Source organism: Penicillium waksmanii (genome assembly GCF_028829765.1).
Source record: "Penicillium waksmanii strain IBT 27052 chromosome Unknown utg000009l:1.0-4314994.0:1.0-4318279.0, whole genome shotgun sequence".
Classification (NCBI taxonomy): domain Eukaryota; kingdom Fungi; phylum Ascomycota; class Eurotiomycetes; order Eurotiales; family Aspergillaceae; genus Penicillium; species Penicillium waksmanii.
In genome coordinates, this window is record NW_026643255.1 from 199,117 (window position 1) to 221,230 (window position 22,114).

At 48.9% G+C, this 22,114-nt stretch overlaps 7 protein-coding genes across 7 annotated transcripts; 1 reads left to right on the top strand and 6 right to left on the bottom strand.

Moving 5' to 3' along the window:
• Window positions 1-393: 393 nt before the first annotated feature.
• Window positions 394-1,261, bottom strand: N7481_010431 (Transcription factor of morphogenesis MCM1; the record flags this gene model as incomplete). The annotated part of the gene is made up of 3 exons (XM_057269650.1): window positions 394-672; window positions 730-864; window positions 1,025-1,261. The coding sequence occupies 3 exons, from the start codon at window positions 1,259-1,261 to the stop codon at window positions 394-396; spliced, it is 651 nt and encodes a 216-aa protein (XP_057116824.1).
• A 2,295-nt stretch (window positions 1,262-3,556) lies between these two features.
• gfsA (glycosyltransferase family 31 protein) lies at window positions 3,557-5,183 on the bottom strand (the record flags this gene model as incomplete). Its single annotated transcript, XM_057269651.1, has 2 exons — window positions 3,557-3,809; window positions 3,865-5,183. The coding sequence occupies 2 exons, from the start codon at window positions 5,181-5,183 to the stop codon at window positions 3,557-3,559; spliced, it is 1,572 nt and encodes a 523-aa protein (XP_057116825.1).
• Window positions 5,184-8,833: 3,650 nt separating this feature from the next.
• On the bottom strand, window positions 8,834-9,181 carry N7481_010433 (uncharacterized protein; the record flags this gene model as incomplete). Its single annotated transcript, XM_057269652.1, has 1 exon — window positions 8,834-9,181. One exon carries the CDS (start codon window positions 9,179-9,181, stop codon window positions 8,834-8,836), a length of 348 nt encoding a protein of 115 aa, XP_057116826.1.
• Window positions 9,182-9,372: 191 nt separating this feature from the next.
• On the bottom strand, window positions 9,373-10,724 carry N7481_010434 (uncharacterized protein; the record flags this gene model as incomplete). Its single annotated transcript, XM_057269653.1, has 3 exons — window positions 9,373-9,711; window positions 9,747-10,130; window positions 10,191-10,724. The coding sequence occupies 3 exons, from the start codon at window positions 10,722-10,724 to the stop codon at window positions 9,373-9,375; spliced, it is 1,257 nt and encodes a 418-aa protein (XP_057116827.1).
• Window positions 10,725-11,549: 825 nt separating this feature from the next.
• Window positions 11,550-13,482, bottom strand: N7481_010435 (putative Rab geranylgeranyl transferase escort protein; the record flags this gene model as incomplete). The annotated part of the gene is made up of 4 exons (XM_057269654.1): window positions 11,550-11,887; window positions 12,087-13,163; window positions 13,225-13,343; window positions 13,409-13,482. The coding sequence occupies 4 exons, from the start codon at window positions 13,480-13,482 to the stop codon at window positions 11,550-11,552; spliced, it is 1,608 nt and encodes a 535-aa protein (XP_057116828.1).
• Window positions 13,483-14,022: 540 nt separating this feature from the next.
• N7481_010436 (GAF domain-containing hybrid sensor histidine kinase/response regulator) lies at window positions 14,023-17,854 on the bottom strand (the record flags this gene model as incomplete). Its single annotated transcript, XM_057269655.1, has 6 exons — window positions 14,023-14,294; window positions 14,368-15,630; window positions 15,662-15,915; window positions 15,968-17,253; window positions 17,324-17,462; window positions 17,526-17,854. The coding sequence occupies 6 exons, from the start codon at window positions 17,852-17,854 to the stop codon at window positions 14,023-14,025; spliced, it is 3,543 nt and encodes a 1,180-aa protein (XP_057116829.1).
• Window positions 17,855-19,677: 1,823 nt separating this feature from the next.
• On the top strand, window positions 19,678-21,401 carry N7481_010437 (Mitogen-activated protein kinase hog1; the record flags this gene model as incomplete). The annotated part of the gene is made up of 9 exons (XM_057269656.1): window positions 19,678-19,733; window positions 19,797-19,844; window positions 19,919-20,048; window positions 20,108-20,151; window positions 20,203-20,302; window positions 20,358-20,714; window positions 20,779-20,857; window positions 20,909-21,092; window positions 21,158-21,401. The coding sequence occupies 9 exons, from the start codon at window positions 19,678-19,680 to the stop codon at window positions 21,399-21,401; spliced, it is 1,242 nt and encodes a 413-aa protein (XP_057116830.1).
• Between the last annotated feature and the right edge of the window lie 713 nt (window positions 21,402-22,114).

Here is a 22,114-nt window from a genome sequence, read left to right on the forward strand (position 1 = left end):
AGCGAGAAGTCGAAGATGAGGCATTGGGACGTGGGGTTTTTTTTTGGCTTGGGACGCTTTTCCATGGGATTCGAGACGGGGACGTCAAGGACGCCTGGGACCCGTTTCCAGGGTAAATGTACACTTCACAGATCGGGAGCACAATATTTAGCACACAGACACACGCGTACACACATCTCCAGGGAACAAGTCGGGAAGGGATTTTCCACGAGGATAGAGCGAGAGCGAGAGAGGGACAGAGAGATAGAGAGAGGGTGAAGGGGAGGATCAGCACAGATGGACGGGTATCAAATGAACGCGAGATTGGCGCAAGGAAAGGGACGAGAAGAGGACGCAGCAATCTGGGACTCCTCGACCGCGGCGCGCAGGAAAGAGGAAGGGAAGCAAAGCGCTTTATGCGGTGGGCTGGTGCTGCGGCGGCATGCGGTTGCCGACGGGCATGCCGGGGTACTGGCCACCCGCCTGCTGTTGTTGCTGCTGCAGGTTCTGGTAGTAGGCCATCTGTTGCTGCTGCTCATTGGTCATGTAGCCAGGATGCATGCCGGGGCGGGCCATGTTGGCCTGAGGAGCGTTGACATTGTTATGGGCAACGTCCTCGGGGGCCTCGGGCGGAACGTCGGAGGCGTCAACGCCATTCTCGTTGGTGGTCGGGTCGGGAGCATTCAAGCAGGCCTGGAAAAAAGGTTGTTAGAGTGATGCGACCGAGTAAATTGGGTGGATGAAGCCTACCTGGATCAGGTTCTTGCCCTCAGCCTTGGTGACGAGAGGCTGCAGCTTGGGGGTGGTGAAGGTATAAACCAGGCCGGTCTCGGAGACGACAAGGAGGAGCACCTGGGTGCCGGTGAGAACAGACAACTCGTAGGCCTGGTAGGAATAGGGTTAGTCAAAATTATCACGGAGATGGGTATGTAGTAGTATATTGGGGTTACTAGTTTAATGGGTTGACCTTGACCAGCACGTTGAGGGGGATGGAGTATGGGGGTGGGCCCGTGGCCGGAGAGGGGAAACGCGCGACCGTACATACCTTCTTCATAATACCGGCCTTGCGCTTGGAGAAGGTGATGTGGCGACGCGACTTGTCCTGGATGAACTTGATCTCGATCTTGCGACGCTCACGACCAGGCTTGTCATCATCATCGTCGTCGTCCTCAGCACTAATGCGACCGCGCTTGGTACCGCGGGCATCAGCGCCGTTGCCGGGCTGTTGCAGGTCATCGTGACCAGGGGAAAGCTTGTCGTCGACGGCAGCCATGTCGGCCATGGTGGAGAGGCAGGAAGGGGAAGAGAGAAGAGAAGGAGAGAGAGAAAGGTAGAGAGAGATGGGATGGGAGGAAAGTATGAAGATTTGAGTCCAAAAGGGGAAGGGAATCGTAGATACCCAATCGAGTAACGCGTTTTTGGGATCGCAGGGTTAAAAGGAAAGAAAGTCGGGAAGGAAACGGAAGGGGGGGGGGGACAGATGGGCAGATGAGCGAAGAAGGCAAAGTGCGGTTTAACCTGGGCAGGCGGTGAGAGGGCGGTGAGAGGTGGTATTGATGGCAGTACCCTGAATTTACACGGGTATTGTCATTTACATGGGAAATAGCAAGGGTATAGTATGGGAGTGGGTGGAAGTGGGTGTTCCAATACGGTATTGCCTCTGCCGATCACGGTAGACTAGTATGGGAACCAGTATACCAGTACCCGTATACTATAGTATAGTATAGCATAGTATATAGCATAGTATAGCATAGTATAGTATATACTATATTGTACTATATACAGAGTAGACTATATACTATAGGCTATACACAGAGTATCCTATCCTAAATACCACTACCCTACCAGTATCGCCTATATTAATCCGGCATCCTGCATTCCAGCCGCACTCATTTGGCCCCCACCGCAATCTGGACCACAGTCCGCCCCGCAGTAAGCCGAATAGGGGAGGGGGAGAGGAGAAAAGATCCAGGAATAGAGGTACTCGAACGAGAATGTACTCTGCGAAGAAGAATATTAAAGATTATAGTAAATGTTAAGTAGAAACATAATAAGTGTAAGTACTCAGCAATTTGAAGTAGTATAGTCAAGGCAGTGCCAAGCAAAGTGCATGCAGAATGCCCTGGATTCCTGAATCCTGAGTCACCAATGACCATCCGGAAATGACCCGCTTGCGGAAGGCAGGAGCGACCAGTAGGTACTAGCCACAAGGTATGGTATGTGAGCAATTAGTAGAATGGTACTCCGTACATAGATATAGTATGAGAATACAATGATAATATTAGAATAGGAGTAGTATCTTATATTATTATCTTGAAATAGCAGTAATGCAGTGTAGCAGAATACCAGCCCTGGAGTAAGCAATCCCTCGGGCTGGCGGAACTATCAACAGCCAATCTGATTCAAGCATTCCCACTACGGTACAGACTCATGCTATATTCAAGTTGTCTTAACATATAACTATATACTACTGGTACTCCTTTGTGTACCTGGAAGCTATAGCCACGCGACTACCATCACTACCATCACTATCATCACTATCATCACGTACCTGACTCAATCTTCATTGATCGACCCCTCTACTCACATCTCACTGTGCAACACTCACTCTCGCCTGTCGGAGGATTATCCACGTCACAGCCACGGGTTCCCACCTGGAGGACCTTGGATTTGAACCTTCTAGGATGACTACGAGTACATTCTTGAATCTCCCGGACTGCCAGGTGGACCCTCTTAGTCCACCGCACGAGCGCGGGCCGGTCCGGAAATCTCTGGCTCCAGGGCTACCAATAACCTTATGGACTACAGAGGACAGAGGTACTCTCGTAGAAGACTGAGATATAGAAAGATAGATAGTATTATCAAGAAGACTCATCATATTCCTGGCATAATGAACAATAGTTCAACGCTAATCACCAACGGAGACCAATACGGTCTTCGGTTCAAGTCTATTTTTACAAATGCAGTATCCGTGTAGCCATCGACAAGCCCACGAACATAAAAAAGAAAGGAGAAAGGACCAAGATAAGAAATGAAAGGAAGGACGACAGAGCAAGTCCCCATAAGACCAGACCAGGCCACGCGGACCAGGACGGACTCTCGAGACAATCAGGCACTCGAGGCCGGGATATAGGGAGTACATAAACCAATAGGTTCCTGCACCAGAATGGACTCCGCCAATGCTAACGCCGGATAAATGAACATATCGGAAACTGGAGGACGCGGAATTCAGGTCACGATCACGAGTCTCATCCGGAAAAAGAAATAGGTCGGGGGAGGTTGAGGTTGAGGTTGATGTTGGGAGTTTGGAAAAAAAGGGATTGGCCGATGCATATGAATTGGCGTCGTGATGTGGGTGTAAGAAAAGGAAAGAAAATAAGAAAAAAGCAAATGATAGAAGAGGAAATAATAGTAAGGAGGAACTGAATCATGTGCAGCGAAGTGAAGATGTTGAACAACCGTGATAAAGAAAAGGATCCCCCAAGGACCAGCCTTCAATCACTGGCGGGGCCTTTTAACGGTAAGCAAAAGGCTCGGAACAAAAAGGGACAAGAAGAAAATCGCAGAACGAGATAGATCATTGCTGGTAGGTGCCCTGGATGTGGTGGTCGCTGAGACCACCGCCACCACCGCCCTTGGGGCCGAGCCAGACAATCTCGATCACGCTGTGTCCCTCATCTTCCTCGCGCACATAGAACTGGTGGACGTTGTCGCCAACCACGTAGGCGTTGGAGAGCAACCAGCGATCCTTGGCAATGCCCTCGTCCTCGGCCGGACGCAGAGGACCCAGGCGCTCCTCGAAACCACGGGGGGTCCTCAGGCCAGGTCTTCTCGGTCGCATCGAAGTTGATGGCATCGTCAGGCACGTTCTGGTCATATGTGTACTTGACCATGGAGTAACCGTTGGTCAAGACCCAGAAGTGGCGAACCTTCTCGCCAGTGGCGGCGTTGACAACCTCCTCCTGGTCGAAGACCCAGCGGCGCAGAACGGACTTGCGGCCCGCCGCGGCGGCCACAGTAGTCATCTTCACAACATCCTTGGAGTACCAGCTGTTCCAGTGGTGCATCGATTCGATTTTGCGACCAGACTCGTAGACACCGTCAACGGGGTCGGTCATATCCATCTGGTAGAGCGAGGGCCAAAGAGTGAGGGGAGTGTTGCCGAATCGCTGGATACACTGTCCGAGCTTCTGGTCACCGGGCTGCTCACCCCAGGACTGGCACTCGTCGTAGTACTTCCAGAGGACATCGAGCAGAGGCTTGGAGACGAACACACCTGCACCACCGAAAGCGATGTGGCCAAAGGTGTCGACTTGCCAGCTGGCCTCAGACAGAGAACCGATGTAGTGCTTCTTCGTCTCGTCGAACAGCTTCAGTTCCTTAGCGATGGTAGGCAAAGAAAGGAAGAAAGTGTCATCATCGCTGAATCCAACCCAGGTGGTGTGGGGACGGTGCTTGCGGATGTGTTCGATGAACGCTTCGACCATACCGAAGTAGCGAGCGGTGAAATCCAGCGGGGAGGCAATTAGAGTCAGATCCAGACCGCGGTTGCGGAAGTAGGTTTCCTGCTTCTCCAGGTCGTCATCGGATTCGGGAACCAGAACAATCAGACCAGCCTTGGTGTTACCATAGGTGTAGAGCAGGGAAGGGAGCAGACGATCGAGGCGGTCCACGGTAGTAGCCAGACCGAAGAGAAGCTTGGAGGTTTCCTCGACGCTGTCATCGGCGGCAACATCAATATCGATGATTTCAGGACAGATAAAGTTCTCCTCCTTGTTGTCGGGGGAGACGACCATGCCGCGCTCCATAGTGACCATCGGGGGAAGAACGGGCTTCACGATCTCCTCAAGAGTGTGGAATTCAGTATCGGGGTTCACAAGACGAGGACGGAGGTAAGCGCGAGTGTAGTTCTTGCGAGGGAGCCATTCGGAGAAGGGGAGGGGAGCGGCCAGCTTGGGGTCGACCTCGCAGGTATTGCTCGCGGTCTCGAGTGTCGCTTGGCTGGCAGGGTCTAAGTTGGGAGAGTTGCTTGTGCCCATATTGACGCGATCAATGGGGTTCTTGAACCGAATGAAGGCGGTTCGATCATAACGCTCCATACACCAGAAAAACACACCAATCGACACCAAAGCGATCAGCGGGAACACCGTCTTCAGCCGGAAGAGGGGCATCTTGACGGTCTTTGGCGAGGACTTTTCAAACATGTACTCGGGATGTTTGAGGGGAGAAGGGCAGGTGGCAATTCAGCACGCCCCCTTCGGAATTCGCGTTGGATATCGGGGAGGGAAAAAAAAAGTCGTTTCGATGGTGTCCAATGTGGTTGATGGAATAGGAAGATAATTTCACGTAGCGGAAAAGAAAGCTACCGAGCAGAGCGATCCCGAATCGAAAAGAATGTACCGAAGTAGTGCGTGGGGGTTTTTTTTTCTTAAAAAAAAGAATGGCTGGCAGATCAAATGCCGGAAACGGAGATCAACGAGAGGCTGGTAGCGTCGGGACCTGCGACACCAGATATAGAGAAGAGCCGAGTCGAAAAATCAACGCGGCTGGACGGGCGAGTCCAGAGCGGAAGGCGATGTTGTAGAGTTGGGGAGGGGGGGAGGAGGAGGAGTTGAGGAAGGGAAAAAAAGGGAGAGAGTGAGAGAGAGACAGGAACGGGTTGAGTAGAGAGAGACGGGGGGGAGTTTGGGGGAAAGTGGAGGGCCGGTTACGCGATTACCATTACAAGGTACGGTACAGTCAGCAGAGTGGGGAGTGTACTATACTCAGATACTCAGTATCAGTATGCTTTAGGATAGTCCGGATACTCATTGTATTCTTATAGTTATACTATGATATACTCTGTATAAGTACGGAGTACTTGAATAGACTACTGTACTATTGTAACCATACTCTGCTACCACTACTATACTATAGTATGATATCATAAGTATACACAGTTGATGTTATTCTCCGTCCTGGAATGCTGCAGGGATCGGCCTCCCCTTCGTTTACTCCGTGCTTTTCTCCGATGATCGTGAATCTATCAGATCAGGGAGTACTGACCACTCAAAAGTGCAGTGGTAGTGCTTATAGAGTCCCTGCTTCTACCACGTACGAATACGGATACTCCATATTTCCTCTTGGATTCCACCGGGCAGATCTACTATGAGTACGGTGGCCGCCGGAAAAGCGTCCGGAGATCGGGACGATCCTAGGGATCGTCTACTGTACGGAGTTCACCAGTCTGGTGATCAGTTCCGGAGTCCAGGTAAATCCATCATCATGATGCGCGGACATCCAATGGCACCCATGGTAGTGTATATACGTCATGTAGGCTCATTGTAGTGGAAGATGAAATTCTACTAGTACTAATAGAATTATCTAGGTATACGGAGTAGATCAGAAGAGAGAACGAACTGTGCCTTAATAGTACTAGTACTTGTAGGCTACGTAGCACAGTTAGCTACTATACTATGTATATACTTAGACCCTTACATCTGGATAGATCGAAACTGGACTCTCTGTATTATATACCGTACTAACCGTACCGGACAAGATTCAGAATTACAGGAAATGATCTGAAGTCGATCACCCTGGCGTCCAACCGCCCCGGCCACTGAGCATCCACCAGAAGGGCCACCCTGGCCAGCGCCCCCCCCCCACTGACGCGTGTCCTCCTACACCCTCCAGTTGGACTCGACTCAACTCAGTGGAACACACCGGTACGGACAGCTGAGAGTCTCTCGTTGTGAGAGACCCTGAAAGCTTATCCGCAGCATTTGCCCCATTATCATTTGTCCATTTGCCCATCTCCCATCTCCCCTTTACCCATCATCCACTTTTACTTTCTCAGGTCAGGGTCAGGGTCAGGGTCAAGGCTCTTCGGATCGGATATCTCAGTGGCGAGCCCTCAGCCGTGCTCGACTCACAGTGGGCCGCGATCGACACCAGAACCATTTCATTTCCCTCCTGGGCTCAGGCCATGAGATGAGGCCCGCCCAAGCCTTGAGGTTCTCTTGGATTGAGACAGCTGCGTCATCCACGACGTGATGTTCTATATATATTAAACCCGGTGGCGGCACTGTTTCACAGTCTAGATCCTTCATCACACAGATCATATCAAACGATTCAAAGGGCTGGAGCTTCGTGATGGCCCAGAACTAGTCCCCTTTCGATGCTAGAGTCATCTAAGCGACGTTTAACCTTAACGAGCGCACGATGGGGGTGTCAAAATCGACTTGGATTTGGACTCGGAGTGCCAGTGGCCAAGCGGCCAAGGAATAAACGAACTTGGCAGTGGCTGTCTGTAGTCATAGACTTATTATAATGTCTGGGAGTTCTGAGTACGAGTACTCGTACTCAGACTGTGCATCATTTATGAATTCATACTACTCGTACTCCGTACTAGTACTGTACACCCATGTTAACCACTTGCGCAATCTCTCGGACCACACGCTGCACGGTGCGCGAGGGTTTAAGCTCGACGCGCCGGGGCCTTGGCGATGCTGTCACAATAAAAGGCATCGGGAGAAAAAAAGAAAAAGAGACAAAGGGAATTAAGGGGCTTAGCGGCGACTACCCGCTCGAAACGGTAGAAGATTCGGTCAGACCCTGAAAAAGTCCAGACCAAGTGGAGCCCGACCCCTGATCATCAGTCCCCTTCGGTACGAGTATTGTCCATGGAACATTCCAGGGCTGAGTCGGACGCGAGTCTGGTTCTATGTGGATCTGGTCGAGTCTGTTCGGATTCAGCAGATCTCGTTTTCATCCGGATATCTGGTAGTATAGGTTGTGTGTAGTCGCCAGATGCGATGCTCGGCTGAATTTACCGTGGCGTCTTCCGTTCTTGTCGGCACTGCTAACTGGGCTAAGGGGCTATGGGCTGGGCGGCAAATGGCAGCTGGCAAATAGAAATGGTCCAATAGATGATGCCATTCGTCGCCATTCGACTCCCCAATCGCGCATATCCGCTCGTCCATTGGCCACTTCTATCGATGTGCCCCATTCAGCCTCTAACCCACTGCAGTGCCCACCCCACTTAGTACTATGCAATATGTAGGTGCCTGCTTGTCTACGTACTCGTGGTTCGTGTACGAGACTGAATCATAATAAACAATATACTGCGTACGAAGTACAGAGGACATGTGTACATACGAGTAGATGATACGGACCCAGGATAGATGAAGCTGGAAATGAACCCTCAATCACAACTCCCCCAGATGTACGAGTCCACTGTGCAGTTGATGAAACACCCTCCGCCCCATTTTGAAATGTCAAGGAACCATCAGGGTTCGTCAGTCCCACCACAGACCGGGCATGGATAGGCCCGGCGATTGTCATTGGTGCTGACCCTGCCACGGAAATGAAGCTTTTATCGTTTGTCCCACCCCGCGGCAGACTCGGAGTCTGCTATCTCCATCCGGTTGGCGCTGGCGATTGTTTCAGACTTAGATCCGGTCAAGTTGCCAGTGGGTTGGGTTGGGAAGGTTTGGTGGGGAGTGTGGTGGTTTGTATAAGCAGTGCGGGTACTCCATACTAGTAGTAGTCACTGTCGAAACCCTGGCCCTTCCAAGGTTCCAAGCTGTGCTAGTGGATAGTATATATAGTTTTCAGTTGATAGTACTAGTAATACTCCACGGTACAAATTTCTAGATACTCGGGTGAGAAAAAGAACCAAGAAACCACCGATAACCATTGCGCCTAAATTCTCTATCCAAGAATGTAGCTTTAAATTTCGTGAAATTAGTTACATCCCTCTAATGATGTACTGTCAGGTTGGGCCGGGATTTGGGACATTATAACATATTTGGAGCCCGAGTTGTCGCCATTGATGTCGCTGCCCCGCAAAGTAACAGCCATCTCCATAGCGGTATTACCCGTGAGCTGTCCTGATGTACATAACGGCTCCGTGTTCTAAGAGAATTTGAATATTTTCGAGTCGTCTGGCCTTGATTGCGGCGTGCAATGCGGTAAATTCTACCTCAGAATCATCGTCAGTCTCAGATCTAGCATCGGTGTGATGCATTTCGAAATCTCTATCATCATTGACATCATCGCGGTCGGATATGAAGAGGGTGTTCATCGCTATCATGATTTGTATCTCCGTCAGCATTTCGCATATTGTTAGTGACGTCTCCCATACGAGGACTCCAAAGCTCCCACCTGCAATCATCCGTTTGACGGGATATTCCAATGGAAATATCGAGAAGACCAGGCACATGTTTTCAGTAGTGACCAAAAAGGGAGTCGCCATCTACTATAAATTCCTAAGTATTTTCTGCTACTGAAATACAGTGCTCTTCCAGAATTAAGTAGTAGAGTGTACAATGTGACTGTTTAACAAATAACTTGAAACCAATGATCATAGGGCCTGCAGCACTTTTCCAGAAGCCCCAAAACAAATGCCCGGCCCTAATCACTCAGTCCAATCCCAATTGAAAGCCCTACACCTAGCAAAAACCCCCATTTTCTCCAATAACCACGAGAAACATCATTTCCCTCCCGATCGAATCCAGGCTTGACGGCCGGGACAAGTTTCTCTAACTTCTTATTCGAATAAGGCGGATATCTTGCCCACATCACACCCTCCATCCAAGCAGGGAAGGCATTCGTACACGTTCTCAGATACGAGAATTCCCGAATACCGTGCGGACCGTGATAGTATCCATGTCCGCTACCTCCTGTTCCACCGAAGGGCGCATCCTTAGCAATGACGTGCAGGGTGCAGTCGTTGAATGTCACGCCGCCGGACTGGGTTTCGGAAAGGATGCGATCTTTTTCGATACGTCTTCTGTGAAGCCGTAGATTGCGAGTGGAGTACCCGTTGCTCTTGTAAATGCGAGGGCGTTGTCCAGATCCAGGTCTAGGATTGGGAGGATTGGACCGAATAGTTCAGTTGTTAAGAGGGGGTCAGTGGGTTGGAGGTTTGTGACTATTGTCGGGGCGAAGAAGCGGGTTTTGCGATTGCGGGTTCCTCCGTAGACTATTTGGCCACTTGTACTTTCAAGGAGATTGTCGAGGCGGTCATAATTTTGTGTGTTGATTATGTGGGTGTAGTATTCTGGTTGAGCTTTGCTACCCATGAAGGTACTTAAATGCTTGATCAAGCTAGTTATCAAGGCTTCTTTGACGGAGGGGTCGACGAGAACGTGGTTTACATTCAGGCAGATCTGTAAATAATCAGGCTAGGTAGATTTTCACGAGGCCTGGGAACATTTTCATTTTCATACCTGTCCAGCATTTTGAAATTTGGTAGCGGCGATATGCTTTGCCGATAATTCGATATTGGCAGATGCTGTAACGATTGCTGGTGCAAGACCACCCAACTCTAGTGTAGTTGGTGTAAGGTGTTTCGCAGCTGCAGCATGCACGATCTTACCCACGTTAGGAGAGCCCGTGTAGAAGATGTGGTCATATCGCTGCTCCAGTATGTACTGCATTTCCTGCGGACCAGCACTAATGCACCGAATGGCGGACTTATCCAGGAACTTTGGGATAATCTCCATCAGTAGATCCTGCGTGGCAGATGCCATATCTGATGGTTTGAGCATCACAGAACAACCCGCAGCCAGGGCAGCCACCATCGGTTGAAGAAGTAGCAAGATGGGGAAGTTCCAGGCACCGATGATGAGCGCCACACCTTTTGGCTCTTTGCGAATGACGGTACGACCCATAAAATTGACCAAATCTCGCCTTGTTGGTTTTTCGTCTTTGGTCCATTCGTCGAGTTGGTCGAGGGTTCGCAGGATATCAGTTTGGACCATGGCGATGTCAGAGAGAAAGCTTTCTTGTCGATGTCGGTGGATATCGACGAAGAGAGCATTGCAAATCTGGTCTTTGTTGTCTTCGATCATCTACCATGCACGCTTGAGCTGTTGTCGTCTCCAGCCCTTGTCCTTCGTTGTCCCGATTGCAAATGCATCTTGCACGCTTTTGTAGGCCTGGCTGGGTTAGCTGACGGTTTTGGTTATTTAGAAACGATTAGGAAGCTTGCTTGGTCAAAGTCTTCTACGGTGCTAAAGCCCATGTCGATGACGGGAGTATTGGGGTTGTGTGAAGAGGTTGTGAGGCTGTTGTTGCTTTGATGACTAGATTAGATGGAAGGAGCTTACTACTAGTACTTCCTCAAGATGGGATGTACCCGGGATGCACCCGGTGTATAATATCGCACATATCTGGTTATGTTAAGTCATTCATTTTGTGTTCACATTAGATCCAATCCTAGCATCGAGCATCACCGAGGCAAGTAATGTACATTTGCCTTGCATCCGACCGGACCGAGCTTGGTCTTATATGAACAATCACCTCCGCTTCCACGTGCAGATGCACATGCAAGGTATACTACTAGTAACTAAGTACTAGTCCTACTCACACTAGACTGGATTGAGAAAAAGAGAGGGGGAACAAATTAAATTTTTACTGGCATTATTCACTTAGTGGTGGTGTCAACTGGTCGCTGGTATACCAGATAGGATGCGTAGAGGAGGTCAAGGGGAAAGTTTGATTGAAGATCATCAAATTGAGAATTTATCATATTCAGGTATCATGTCTATACAAACCGCTACGATAGTAACGGAGCTTTACTGAAATTAATCGTCAGAGGTGCCTTCGCGATCATCAAAAATCATAAAGTCATCATGGTCCACCTCATCTCCTACGATCTTAGTCCAAGCTTGCTTGACCATGTCAACGACCTCATCCTCCCATGTCAGGTCAAGACTGGACGGCGGGAAGCTAAAGACATGGGGCGAGTGCTTGTGAATGGTAGCCGAAGACCCGTCATTACGGAGTCGGCCCGACTGGGTGTATCTCATGGACCAGAGTACCATGGCTTGAGGACCTTCGGCGTGGAGAAGCCGGTCGACAGCACACTCAAGGAGAGTGTGACCTTCTGATCCAGGAAGGGCGACACTGCCGTAAATAATACCTAATGGATTCAGTTAGCCATATGAACCCAAGACAAATCAAATAAAATAACAGGATGATTGTTGTGCTCGTGATCAGTAGATGATAGTATGGTGTCATCAATGTAGTTACAGACAATGTAGATAAGTAAAAGGTATTCATCATACGAGCTGAATATGGGGTGTGGGTTGAGATATCGCGAAAGAACAAGGTGAACTTACTCTGCTGTCGGGGACAGTCACCGGTGTCACTCGAGTGGATCTGGAGGTACACCGGGGGCGACTGTGGATGGCTAAGAGTGTCACCAGGGAACATAAGAACGGTGCTGGCGGGAAGAGGAGCACCCTCGGTGGTAATGGGGAACAGTGAAATGAAGCTCGAGGAGACGACAGTAATTGAACGGGCCACTTGAGAAGTGGGCGGAGATTGCTCTTGGCCGGGGATATCCCAAAGGGAGCCAATCACGAACTTGCTTCGGACTGACTCTCCACTGGTGAGCTCCAACTGAACCGGATATTCTTCTTTTTCTGATGTCGCTTCAATATCCTTCAAGGACTGAATCCCAATAGCAAGAGCGACAGCACCTCCGCCTACAGCGCAGGCACGACAGGCAACCTGAAGGATCTCAGACGCACCGCCGTATTTCGAAACAACGCCGCCAAACCCAGGTCCCATGGATCCGATGGACGACAGATGTCGCTGAACTCTAGGAACAGCGTATTCCGCGGGTGTATCTTGCGCAGAGTGCTGAGACAGCGAGAGCGAGTGAAGAGCGTGGAGCAGATCACCTGGAACACTGAACTTGGTAGACAGGTATTCGCCAAATGGTGCTGACAACTCCTCAGCTGTGTCGCCCCCATTTTCGTCTTCGGATTTGCTGATGTGTCGCAAGAACCGCATCAACGTCCTCTTAGACTTCATACTGATGTGGGTATCAGCGAAGACATCTTCCCGGTTTCCCGGCACGCGGTGAAAGATATTAGTGGCGCCGAGCTCCTCTGACTCGTCGACCAGTGTGCCAGTGTGAATCCACCAGCTCCCCAACGCGACGAATTCGAGCTGGCGGTAGACCTTGGAAGAGATTAGGATAGAGATTAGTGCCGAGCGGGTGTAGAGGAAGTAAGGGGATAGGGAAAGTGTATAGGCTCGACTGGCGGCCAGGTTGGGACGGATATCCGGGGTGTCTGGCATACGCTCACTCCCCTCGGAGTCATTCTGCGAGGGAGGCGAGCGCGGAGACTCCGGGGGATGTTGGTATGTGAATATCTTAGCATCTTCAAACGGAGACCGGCCAGGATCTATCAGAGGACAGAAATCAGCGATAGGCCGAGACGTAGGGCACATTCGGCAGCTACCCACGTTGGTTGACACTTGTCACCCATTCCTGAGCTTCCTCTAGACTGAAGGCCGCGTCGGGTCCTCCATAGTGTGGATTTTGGTCCAAGTGAAGAACTTTCTTGCCGGATCTTGAGAGTGCCCTGGAAGAGAAGTCAGCGACAGAAAACTTGATATAGACTCTTTTGGAAGAGGATAGAATACTCACAATGCTAGCAGAGACTGGGACAGCCCAGTACCTGCAATGATGACATCCCACGTCGTGTCGGCGAGAGACTCCATGGTGTCCAATGTCACGATTGAGGTTTGAGCTGTACCAGGTGAGTTCGGGGGATTAAGCAGAGAACACTGCGAATCTCATGACATCAGACAGAGAAATTTAAAGCCCAAACGAGCATCCCTGAGTTCTGGAGAAGAAGGGAGCTGTCGGAACTGAGAGGAGAAGGGAGAAAAGAAAGAAGAGAAGAAAAATCGAGGCGGAGCTATTTTGTGCGGGAAGGCGGTGAGGACAAGCGCGGTTATGTAGTGGAGTACACAATTAACAGTGTGGAACTTGGGTGATTTTATGTTTGGGGTGTTAATTGATTGACGATGATGATATATTGATTTGAATTAAAAATAAATAAAGATAACTAGTATCTCAAATTGGCGGTAAGTGACAGTGCAGTAGGTGGTGCAACATCTACTAGAACTTGAAGTACACTACAACGGGACACCAATTTTGTAGACGATCGTGCAATGGACATGAAATTAACTTGAAGGGTATCTGAATCTATATATTTACAAAGGCTATGGTATCATGGTATATTCACGAAAGAGTTACTATGCAGAAACCTCATGTTGAGCTGCCTGCATCGGCTCCACTGAGCCTCTCTCTTGCCACTCATTGAGAATCTTCGTGACTTGCTTGAATGCGACCGGTTTTGTCAAGAATAAATTGATTCCAGACTCGATGGCCTCAGATTCATCTTTATGACTGCTCAACCCAGTAAGAGCGATGATGATGGCCGGTTTTTCACCGGTATTGCGCTCTTTCTCGATTGCACGGATATTCCGCGTTGCTTCGAATCCATCCATGACCGGCATCGATAGGTCTATTCAGAAGTTCATTAGCTCATTGCTCATGGTTTCTCTAATTATATATATAACTTTCGACGGATTTCTTACCCATGAATATGATATCGTAGCCTTGGGCCTTTTCTTGCACGGCGGCAACGGCCAGTTGACCATTTTCAGCCGAGTCCAGAGTCGGTATGTTTCGTTTCTTCAGGAACGTAAGCATCAAGTTGAGATTAATCTTGTTGTCTTCGACGACGAGAATGCGGCCTTCGTGTTTGTTGTTAAAATTTTGGGGTGGTGTGGCACTGATAGCGCCCGAAGTACTGTTAGGTTTTGATTCGGGTTGTTGGTTGACTGGTGGATTCGGGGTTTCAGGCACAATGTAGAGATCAGAAATAGCAGGAAGCGAAAGTGGCTGCTCTAAACATTTTCGAATAAGTCTCCCAAGCTTATGTGGACCACAGGGAGGGTGGATGATATTCGCGAATTTAGCCGGAAGCGAATTGACTTTCATCGAATCGTGCCCAACCCCTTTAGTATCCACTAACAAGAATGACGGCTTGCTGGTGAGTTTCTCGTTAATCTCGGACTGCGAAGGAATTTCATCGACCAGGAGTATATCGATGGTCGCCTCTGATGATGGTGAGACCAGTTCCAGGCCGAACCAATCGGTTAGATAATGGGAGATAGTTGACCAGAATGGGTGCTTCGAAACGCTGTCAGGTTGCAGCCCCCGAATGGCAACCTTGCGTCCAGGAAAGTCTCTCCGAATATAGTTCAGATCAGTCGTCATCTCTTGCCGCCGCATTTGCGACATGGAGCGTATATTATTCACACAATCATCTGGCTCTGAACGATAGAGTGGCACAGTGACTTTGACAGTAGTCCCTTTGCCAACTTGGGTTTGCACATTGATATTTCCGTCCAGTGATTTGAGTAGACTGCGAACAATGGAAAGACCAAGACCGGATCCACTTGCTAGCGTATCTTCCTGCGCGAATGGTACAAATAATCGCCCACGGAGGAAGTCGTCAGAAATGCCTTTGCCAGTGTCGGATACTGTCAATGTCACCATATCTGCCATTTGTGTCTGTTGATGCCAGTTTTCGGAGTTTTCCTTTACCTCAAGGCGCACCGAAACGTGGCCCTCGGAGGTGTATTTCATTGCGTTGCTGAAAATATTCATGATGATTCGTCGAAGGGCTCCGGGTGCAGTGGAATATACCCAATTATGATGCGCGATATCCAGATCCACGAGAACGTGTGGTTCAGAAACACCACCTGGGGCTGAAGGCATTGACGCATAACCAGAAGATTGAGGTTGTTGGCTATACTGATGACCAAGACTCACCCCTTCCACTACCTCTTCAGCTAGAGCAGATATGTCAGTCGCTGTGTATACGTCCAGATGAGCCGCAGAGCGATGTTTCATTTGGAGATTGGGCGACTGGTCCCCCTCGCTTTTTCAAATGCCGTAGCTGTTTCTCAAGGGACACGATCTTGCTATAATCCAAAACTTGGTTCATCGTGTCAAGCAGAGTTCGGCCACAAGCATCGATGGTTTCCATCATTGAGCTTTGGTATGGCGTTAGTTCTGTGCTTTGCATCATCTCTGCTGCTGCTAGTACTCCGTGAAGAGGGCTGCGAAGCTCATGACTGTAGATGATGATTAGTTTTTGTAATATTTTAATCATAGAGATCAACTTACGAGATACTGCCCAAGAAGTCACCCTTTTGTCGGTCAGCAATAAGTGAATCGACCCGACTGCATTCTGACATGATTGAAGTACCAAACCCCAATAATGAGCTGAGCTCCACTGATGGGTTGAAAACATTGCTTTCGATCGTGTTCCAACAGAAGAAGCCACCGAACCATTGCGACTGGGCCGGATTCCACAAGGGCACGAAAAGAATCTGGGTTGCCCCGGGGAAGCCTTTGTTGAGAATCGAATTCTCTGTGGTTTTCCTCTTTTGCGCCTTCATTCGTTTTAAAGATGGATTCTTCCTCCCACGGGGTTCAGATGATCCTTCGGATTCCTCACTATCGGAGCTGGATAACAAGCCATCCCTATGAAAGGACCAGACATTTCCTCTGCTATAGCGATTAAGCAGCCGACGCAAGAAGTCCTCGTCGAGGTTTGTAATCGAGCGGGATACAGGCGTTTTCCTTTCCATGCCACCGTCTTCTGTAGATAGCCCCAGAACAGTAACGGCCTTGCTGTTGTCCACTGAGCTCGAAAACTCGCTGTCAGACCCAATATTGTGCATTAAATCGTTGCCAGCTTCAACAAAAACAACGCCGTCATTTCCTTTCAGCTCGAGGCTTTCACGAATTAAGTTGGCCGCCCGTCGGAATGTCCACGAATTCCCTCGATGAGTCTCCCCGTCATATTTCCCCTTGGCCTGGGGCCAGTTATGGCCATAGTTTGAATCGAAGCTGGATGGAATAGATTTCTCATCCGTTAGTTCAGAGGCAGAGTCGAAGGAGCATGCGCTACTGCCGCGAGATATAGACCGTCCAGACGAGAGACTGCGAACATCCAGTTGGTCTTTCGAGATGCGACTGGCGCTAGTTTCGAGTGATCTGCCAGGTCTTTGATAGTTTTTTTCCGCAGTGGAGTCTTGTTCGTTACTCGCGAGGCTTGAGTGTCCCTCAACGAAGCAACTTAAACCACGAGACAAGCGGGAAGCTCGGCGACCCTCAGACGCCTCACGGCTGACCTTGAGAAAGTCCATAATGAGCATTGCCATGTGTCCCATGGTCTCTTTCTCAAAATGGGTGAATTCATCATGAGGTTTGGTATCCAGAACAAAGAAGCAGCCCAAATTGATATTGCTTTCAGTTGTGAGTGGTGTCCCGGCATAGAATCGAAAGCTTGGCTCCTCTTTCACAAAAGGGAGAGTTTTGTAGCGGTCATCTTGGCTGAGGTCGTTTGATACCAGGAAGTTGTATTCCCCCGTTAGTCGATTAGATGGAGCTAGTGCAATGGTATCCTAATGGTAATTAGAAGCTATTTTTGACTAAAACGCACCGCGGCGCGAAGGACGATACGCAAATACTCACCTGGCACATATTCCATGAGCTGGCATCGAGTGTCGAGCAACCGGTATACACGCCGTCACCAAGGAAATCGTATTTGACATCGCCTTTCATATTTTGAGCGGCTTGGGCAATAATGAATTGCGAATCACGATTGGATACACTTCAAAACGAAATCAGTCAGTCTAGATCGCCAAAATATGAGCTCACATTTCGCTCTTCTCACCTGACGAATACCCGGTCTACATTTAAACGTAACGCAGCCAATTGCGCAAAGGAATTTAATGTCGTATTAGATTCTCCCAATACCATAGGGTCGGGCAAAGATCCCAACGCAGTCAATGATTCTTGCGAGCTTTGCGTGGTGCTTGGCTGCGTTGACACTGAAAGGTCACTGTTTTGTTGGGTGGATTGATCATCGCGAGCTACTTGACCTCGCAGGGACGGAGTGCCGCTGGATAATGCAACTTTCTCGGAGATTGTTGCTAGGCGCTCTGGTCGAAAGTATCGATACATCTCTCGGGCGCGACGGCCTGCGCTGTGATCCGTCTCCATCATTGCAGCCGGGGGGAGGTTTTACTTCCATAGTGAGGAGTGCGGGGATGCGATCGGTCAACTAGATTTTATTGTGAAGGGAGCTCCCCTATGCTTGGTCCATGTCAAGATAAGAGGAAGCTAAGTTGTAGACAGGATGAGATGTGTCGAAAGATGGTATTAAGAAAATTTGAATCGTAGGGTCGATCCCATGGGACGATTAGATTAGATTAGCCCGAATAAGAAATGGAACGGAGTTTTTTAAAAGGGGATGGAGGGGGGATGGCCAGACGAGAGGGGCAGGCCCGATCTTGAAGGTAAAAACATGTGGAAGAATCCGGAGAAAGTAGGCGCAAAGTCTCGTATTGGGGGGGTAGATCGCACTGATATCACTAATGGAACCTCAAAACCTGCAAATCCACGGGTGACGTTCCAGCCACTGTGGTCCGTGGCTGAGGAAAGAGATTTGATTGTGTATGTAGATTGTGTATGTAGACAATTTTGTTCTCTATGTCATAAACTTCGGTGCCTAGGAGCTTCGTGGAGAAGAATTAGAGGGGATATAGGTGGCAAGGAAGATCAATAAATCAACAAATGTGATTCGCGGGACCAACTCAACATATAAGAAAGGCATGTCAAGGGGGTCGATTGCACATCGACCCATGGGAAGGGAGAGAAGGGGCAAGAACAAGGAACATGACGAAACCCGTGGAGATCGCATGCCTCTTGCATCGGCGATCTCCACGTCTCCACGTCTCCACGTCTGCGTTTTTGAACGGAGCTTCTACCGGTCCGGCACGGTATTCCGCCAATCAGAATGCGAATGGCGATATAAGAATACTCAACAGCATAATAGAACATCGCAGAAAGATTGCCAATTCTACTTTCGAAATATCGACAAACGCATCGTCTCAGTTTCAGATCCACGCTGGTGGCAATGTACAGTACTCGCTAGTCGGTAATCCGTAAGAAATCCCCATTTGCTGTTAAATCTCGCATAGCCACAGAAGATCCTTGATCCACCAGGATCATGAGCTACTCGTACCTCTGCGACATGCCGATCATATGGCCTGACTCCATATGTAGCCTTTTGCAATCAATATGGCGAAGTGGCTGAAAAATTGATCAGAAACGTGGCGTTCCGGAACTCGGTTACGCTGTTACTTGCAGTAACCCTGGATACATTATCCGTACCAGAAAAATGCGAAGAGATGGTGGCGGCAGCTGAAAACCAGTCCAAACTGACCATGCAGATGATGTTTGAAGAGAGCCGCTGCCTCAAGAAGTGTATAAGGTATAATGGAAGTTTTCGATAGCAAGTCCAAGTGATTCGGCAGGTAGAAGGAGGCCTTACCAATTACTAGTAAAACTCATGAGACGCGACCCTCGGCAGACTGGGCTTTCAAGCTGGATGCGTATACAATAGGATTCGTGTGGCCAGAGATTCCAAGGGGTGGGGGGTCTATCTTCCTATTTAACGTATGCATCGGTGAACGGCTGAAGTGGATGCTCATTAGCTGGTTCTCATTCCAGTCCATCGGACCGGGATATTTAGGGTCTAGAGCAAACAATGGGGCTACTTTGAGCCCAAGCTGTTCCAGTTGTTCCAGCGGTCCACGGTCTGGGCTCTGCTGCGACCTGCCTAAAACCACCGCCCCCCCCACTCTCTCTTCCTGCTCTCCCGGCTTCTTCTTTACTTCTGTGCTGCTTGGGTTCTTTGCTCTCTGATTCCCCACTGCTCCATACTCCCTTTCACATATACTATTATTCCGAGTTTTCGAATTCAAGTCGGGGTTTGGTTTATAGTTTCTATTCCGCCTTTGAGACTGCCTCTCCTTTCAAAAATGGCCGATTTCAACACCTCCCAGGTGATGGGTGTAACATTTGAAATCACGTCCAGGTAATTTCGACGCGTATTGGTTACTTTTTGATACCAACGCCCAGACCATTAACACGGTCGCAGGTATACAGAACCGCAGGCGGTTGAACTGGATGCCGCTGGTCTTGTTTGGTATGTCCAGTGTGATATCGCATTTTGAATCAAAGAGAGAAAAAAGAAAGATTGATTAACATGATCGCTTTTAGCTCCGCAGAGGATCAAATCCTGCACAATGTGGTCGCCGTGAGGAAAGTGACAAAGCCCTTTTGCTCATCTGTCCTTGCAAAGCGGGCGCTTCGTGAAATTAAGTTACTTCGCTATTTGCGACATGAAAATGTTCGGACCCCAAGTCAAATTCTCAAACCGCCAGAATTTCAACTAACCCCAAAAAACAGATTGTTGGTTTGAATGATATGTTCATATCTCCCAGCGAGGACTTGTATGTTCAGAACAACGATCTATTTACTTTATCTATCCCTAACTTTCGCAGATATATCGTCACAGAACTCATGTGGACAAACTTGCAAAGACTTATTGATCGAGGCCCAATGGAAGATGCCTTTGCAAAATATTTCTTGTACCAAACACTGGTAGGAACACCTTACCACCAGCGAATTCAAGACCTCAAGTTACTAATGAAACCAGCGAGGACTGAAATATGTTCACTCTGCAGGCATCATACACCGTGATCTCAAACCATGCAGCATTTTGATCAATGACAACTGCGACTTGAAAATAAGTGGTTTTGAACATGCACGACTACAGGGGCCCCAGATGACTGGCTATGTTGTGACCAGACTGTACCGAGCGCCCGAGATCATGCTCACATGGCAGCAATACTCGGCCAAGGTAGATGTCTGGAGCTCAGCTTGTATTTTCGCTGAAATGCTGCAAGGAAAGCCGCTTTTCCCTGCCAATAGCCATGCCGATCAGTTCAGTCAAATTGTGAAGCTTCTGGGCAGTCCGCCCGTGTGGATCGTGGATATGATTACGAACTCCAATGTAAGTTTAATTTCGATGCTATGAAAGAGATAGGACTATGGAAAGAAAGCTAACAAACTAATAGACAAGAGGCTTTGTTGATTGTCTGCCAAAGTGTCAGCGGAAGGTTTTTGCAGATGTTTTCCCCGGTTTTGACAAACAAGGTATGACTCTTTCCCGGAAAGAAAGCAGAGACGGCAAACTAATATGAACAGCAAATGATCTACTCGAAAGAATGCTAGTATTTGACGTGAACGAGAGGATCAACGCCAGAGACGCACTTTCACACCCATACCTGACATTATACCATGACCCCAGCGATGAGCCAGTAGTCAGGGAAACTTTCGATTGGTCTTTTGATCACACTCAGGGCTCCGTTGACAGATGGAAACGTGTTGTGTATGTTTTCCCCCAAAGCTTCCTTCAAGACTTGAAGACAACATACTAATACACTAGACATGAAGATACAAGGAAGTCTGGAAATTCCGAAATTTAGAAGACAAGAACGGGCTTGTGATGAACATGAGCATGAAACCGAAAGAGGATACTGTTCCTATCAACATTGTTTCAACATCGGATGCCGATGGGAATTCCTTGACTCACATGGACGAATTTGACGAGATATTATCTTCATTTTGTGAAAACTTTGACTCGGGCGAGATGGCTGCGCCATATCCAACCGCAGAAAGCATTACTGGAACCTCTTAATACTGTTTTAATCCGGGATCGGCTGGATCGGAATATTTAATGAATTGCTATGAAATAATGATACCTGGGCCGCTTTTTCTTTGCATGTAACAAATATAAACTGTCTCAAAGCACATCTTGTCTCAAAATAAAAGAATCCATGAATAGTACTAGAATCCATACTCGATCTATACAAACACGTGATATGATTATTCAGCAGCTTGTGAGGTGCCCACTTTAAAAGTGAAATTTTGCAGGTTTCCTTTTTCTTTCTCCACGCCACCCCCAGTGCTTGCACAGCCCGACTGTTCTCTCATGACAATCTCGGGTGTCATGACGAAGGCCTTCACTGGCCGACGTCGTGGGGGTGGCAGATGAGAACTTCACTCTGTATCTGCTGCTCTAGATGGTTTCATTTGATAGAAGCGGTTCGTTTTGTAGTGATACATTCATTCGTCTATTCTGGTGTTGGTGTATATCCATCTGCTCTAGTTCGATAGACCTTGTAGCTATAGTTATGGGTGCGAGCCCCGAGTCATGCTGCTGCGCGCGACATGCTTCATGCTTCATGCACTTCAGGGTGGGCAGAAAGTCATCTGCCCAGCTTGAGTCGCGCTAGGTGTGGATGCGAATGCGGGTGCGTCAACAGACAAGAGACGCAGACGTGTCTGCTTGTGAGCCAATTCTCTGTAGCCCGATCGGAAGGCAAATCATGTGTTGATGGCAATAGCCCG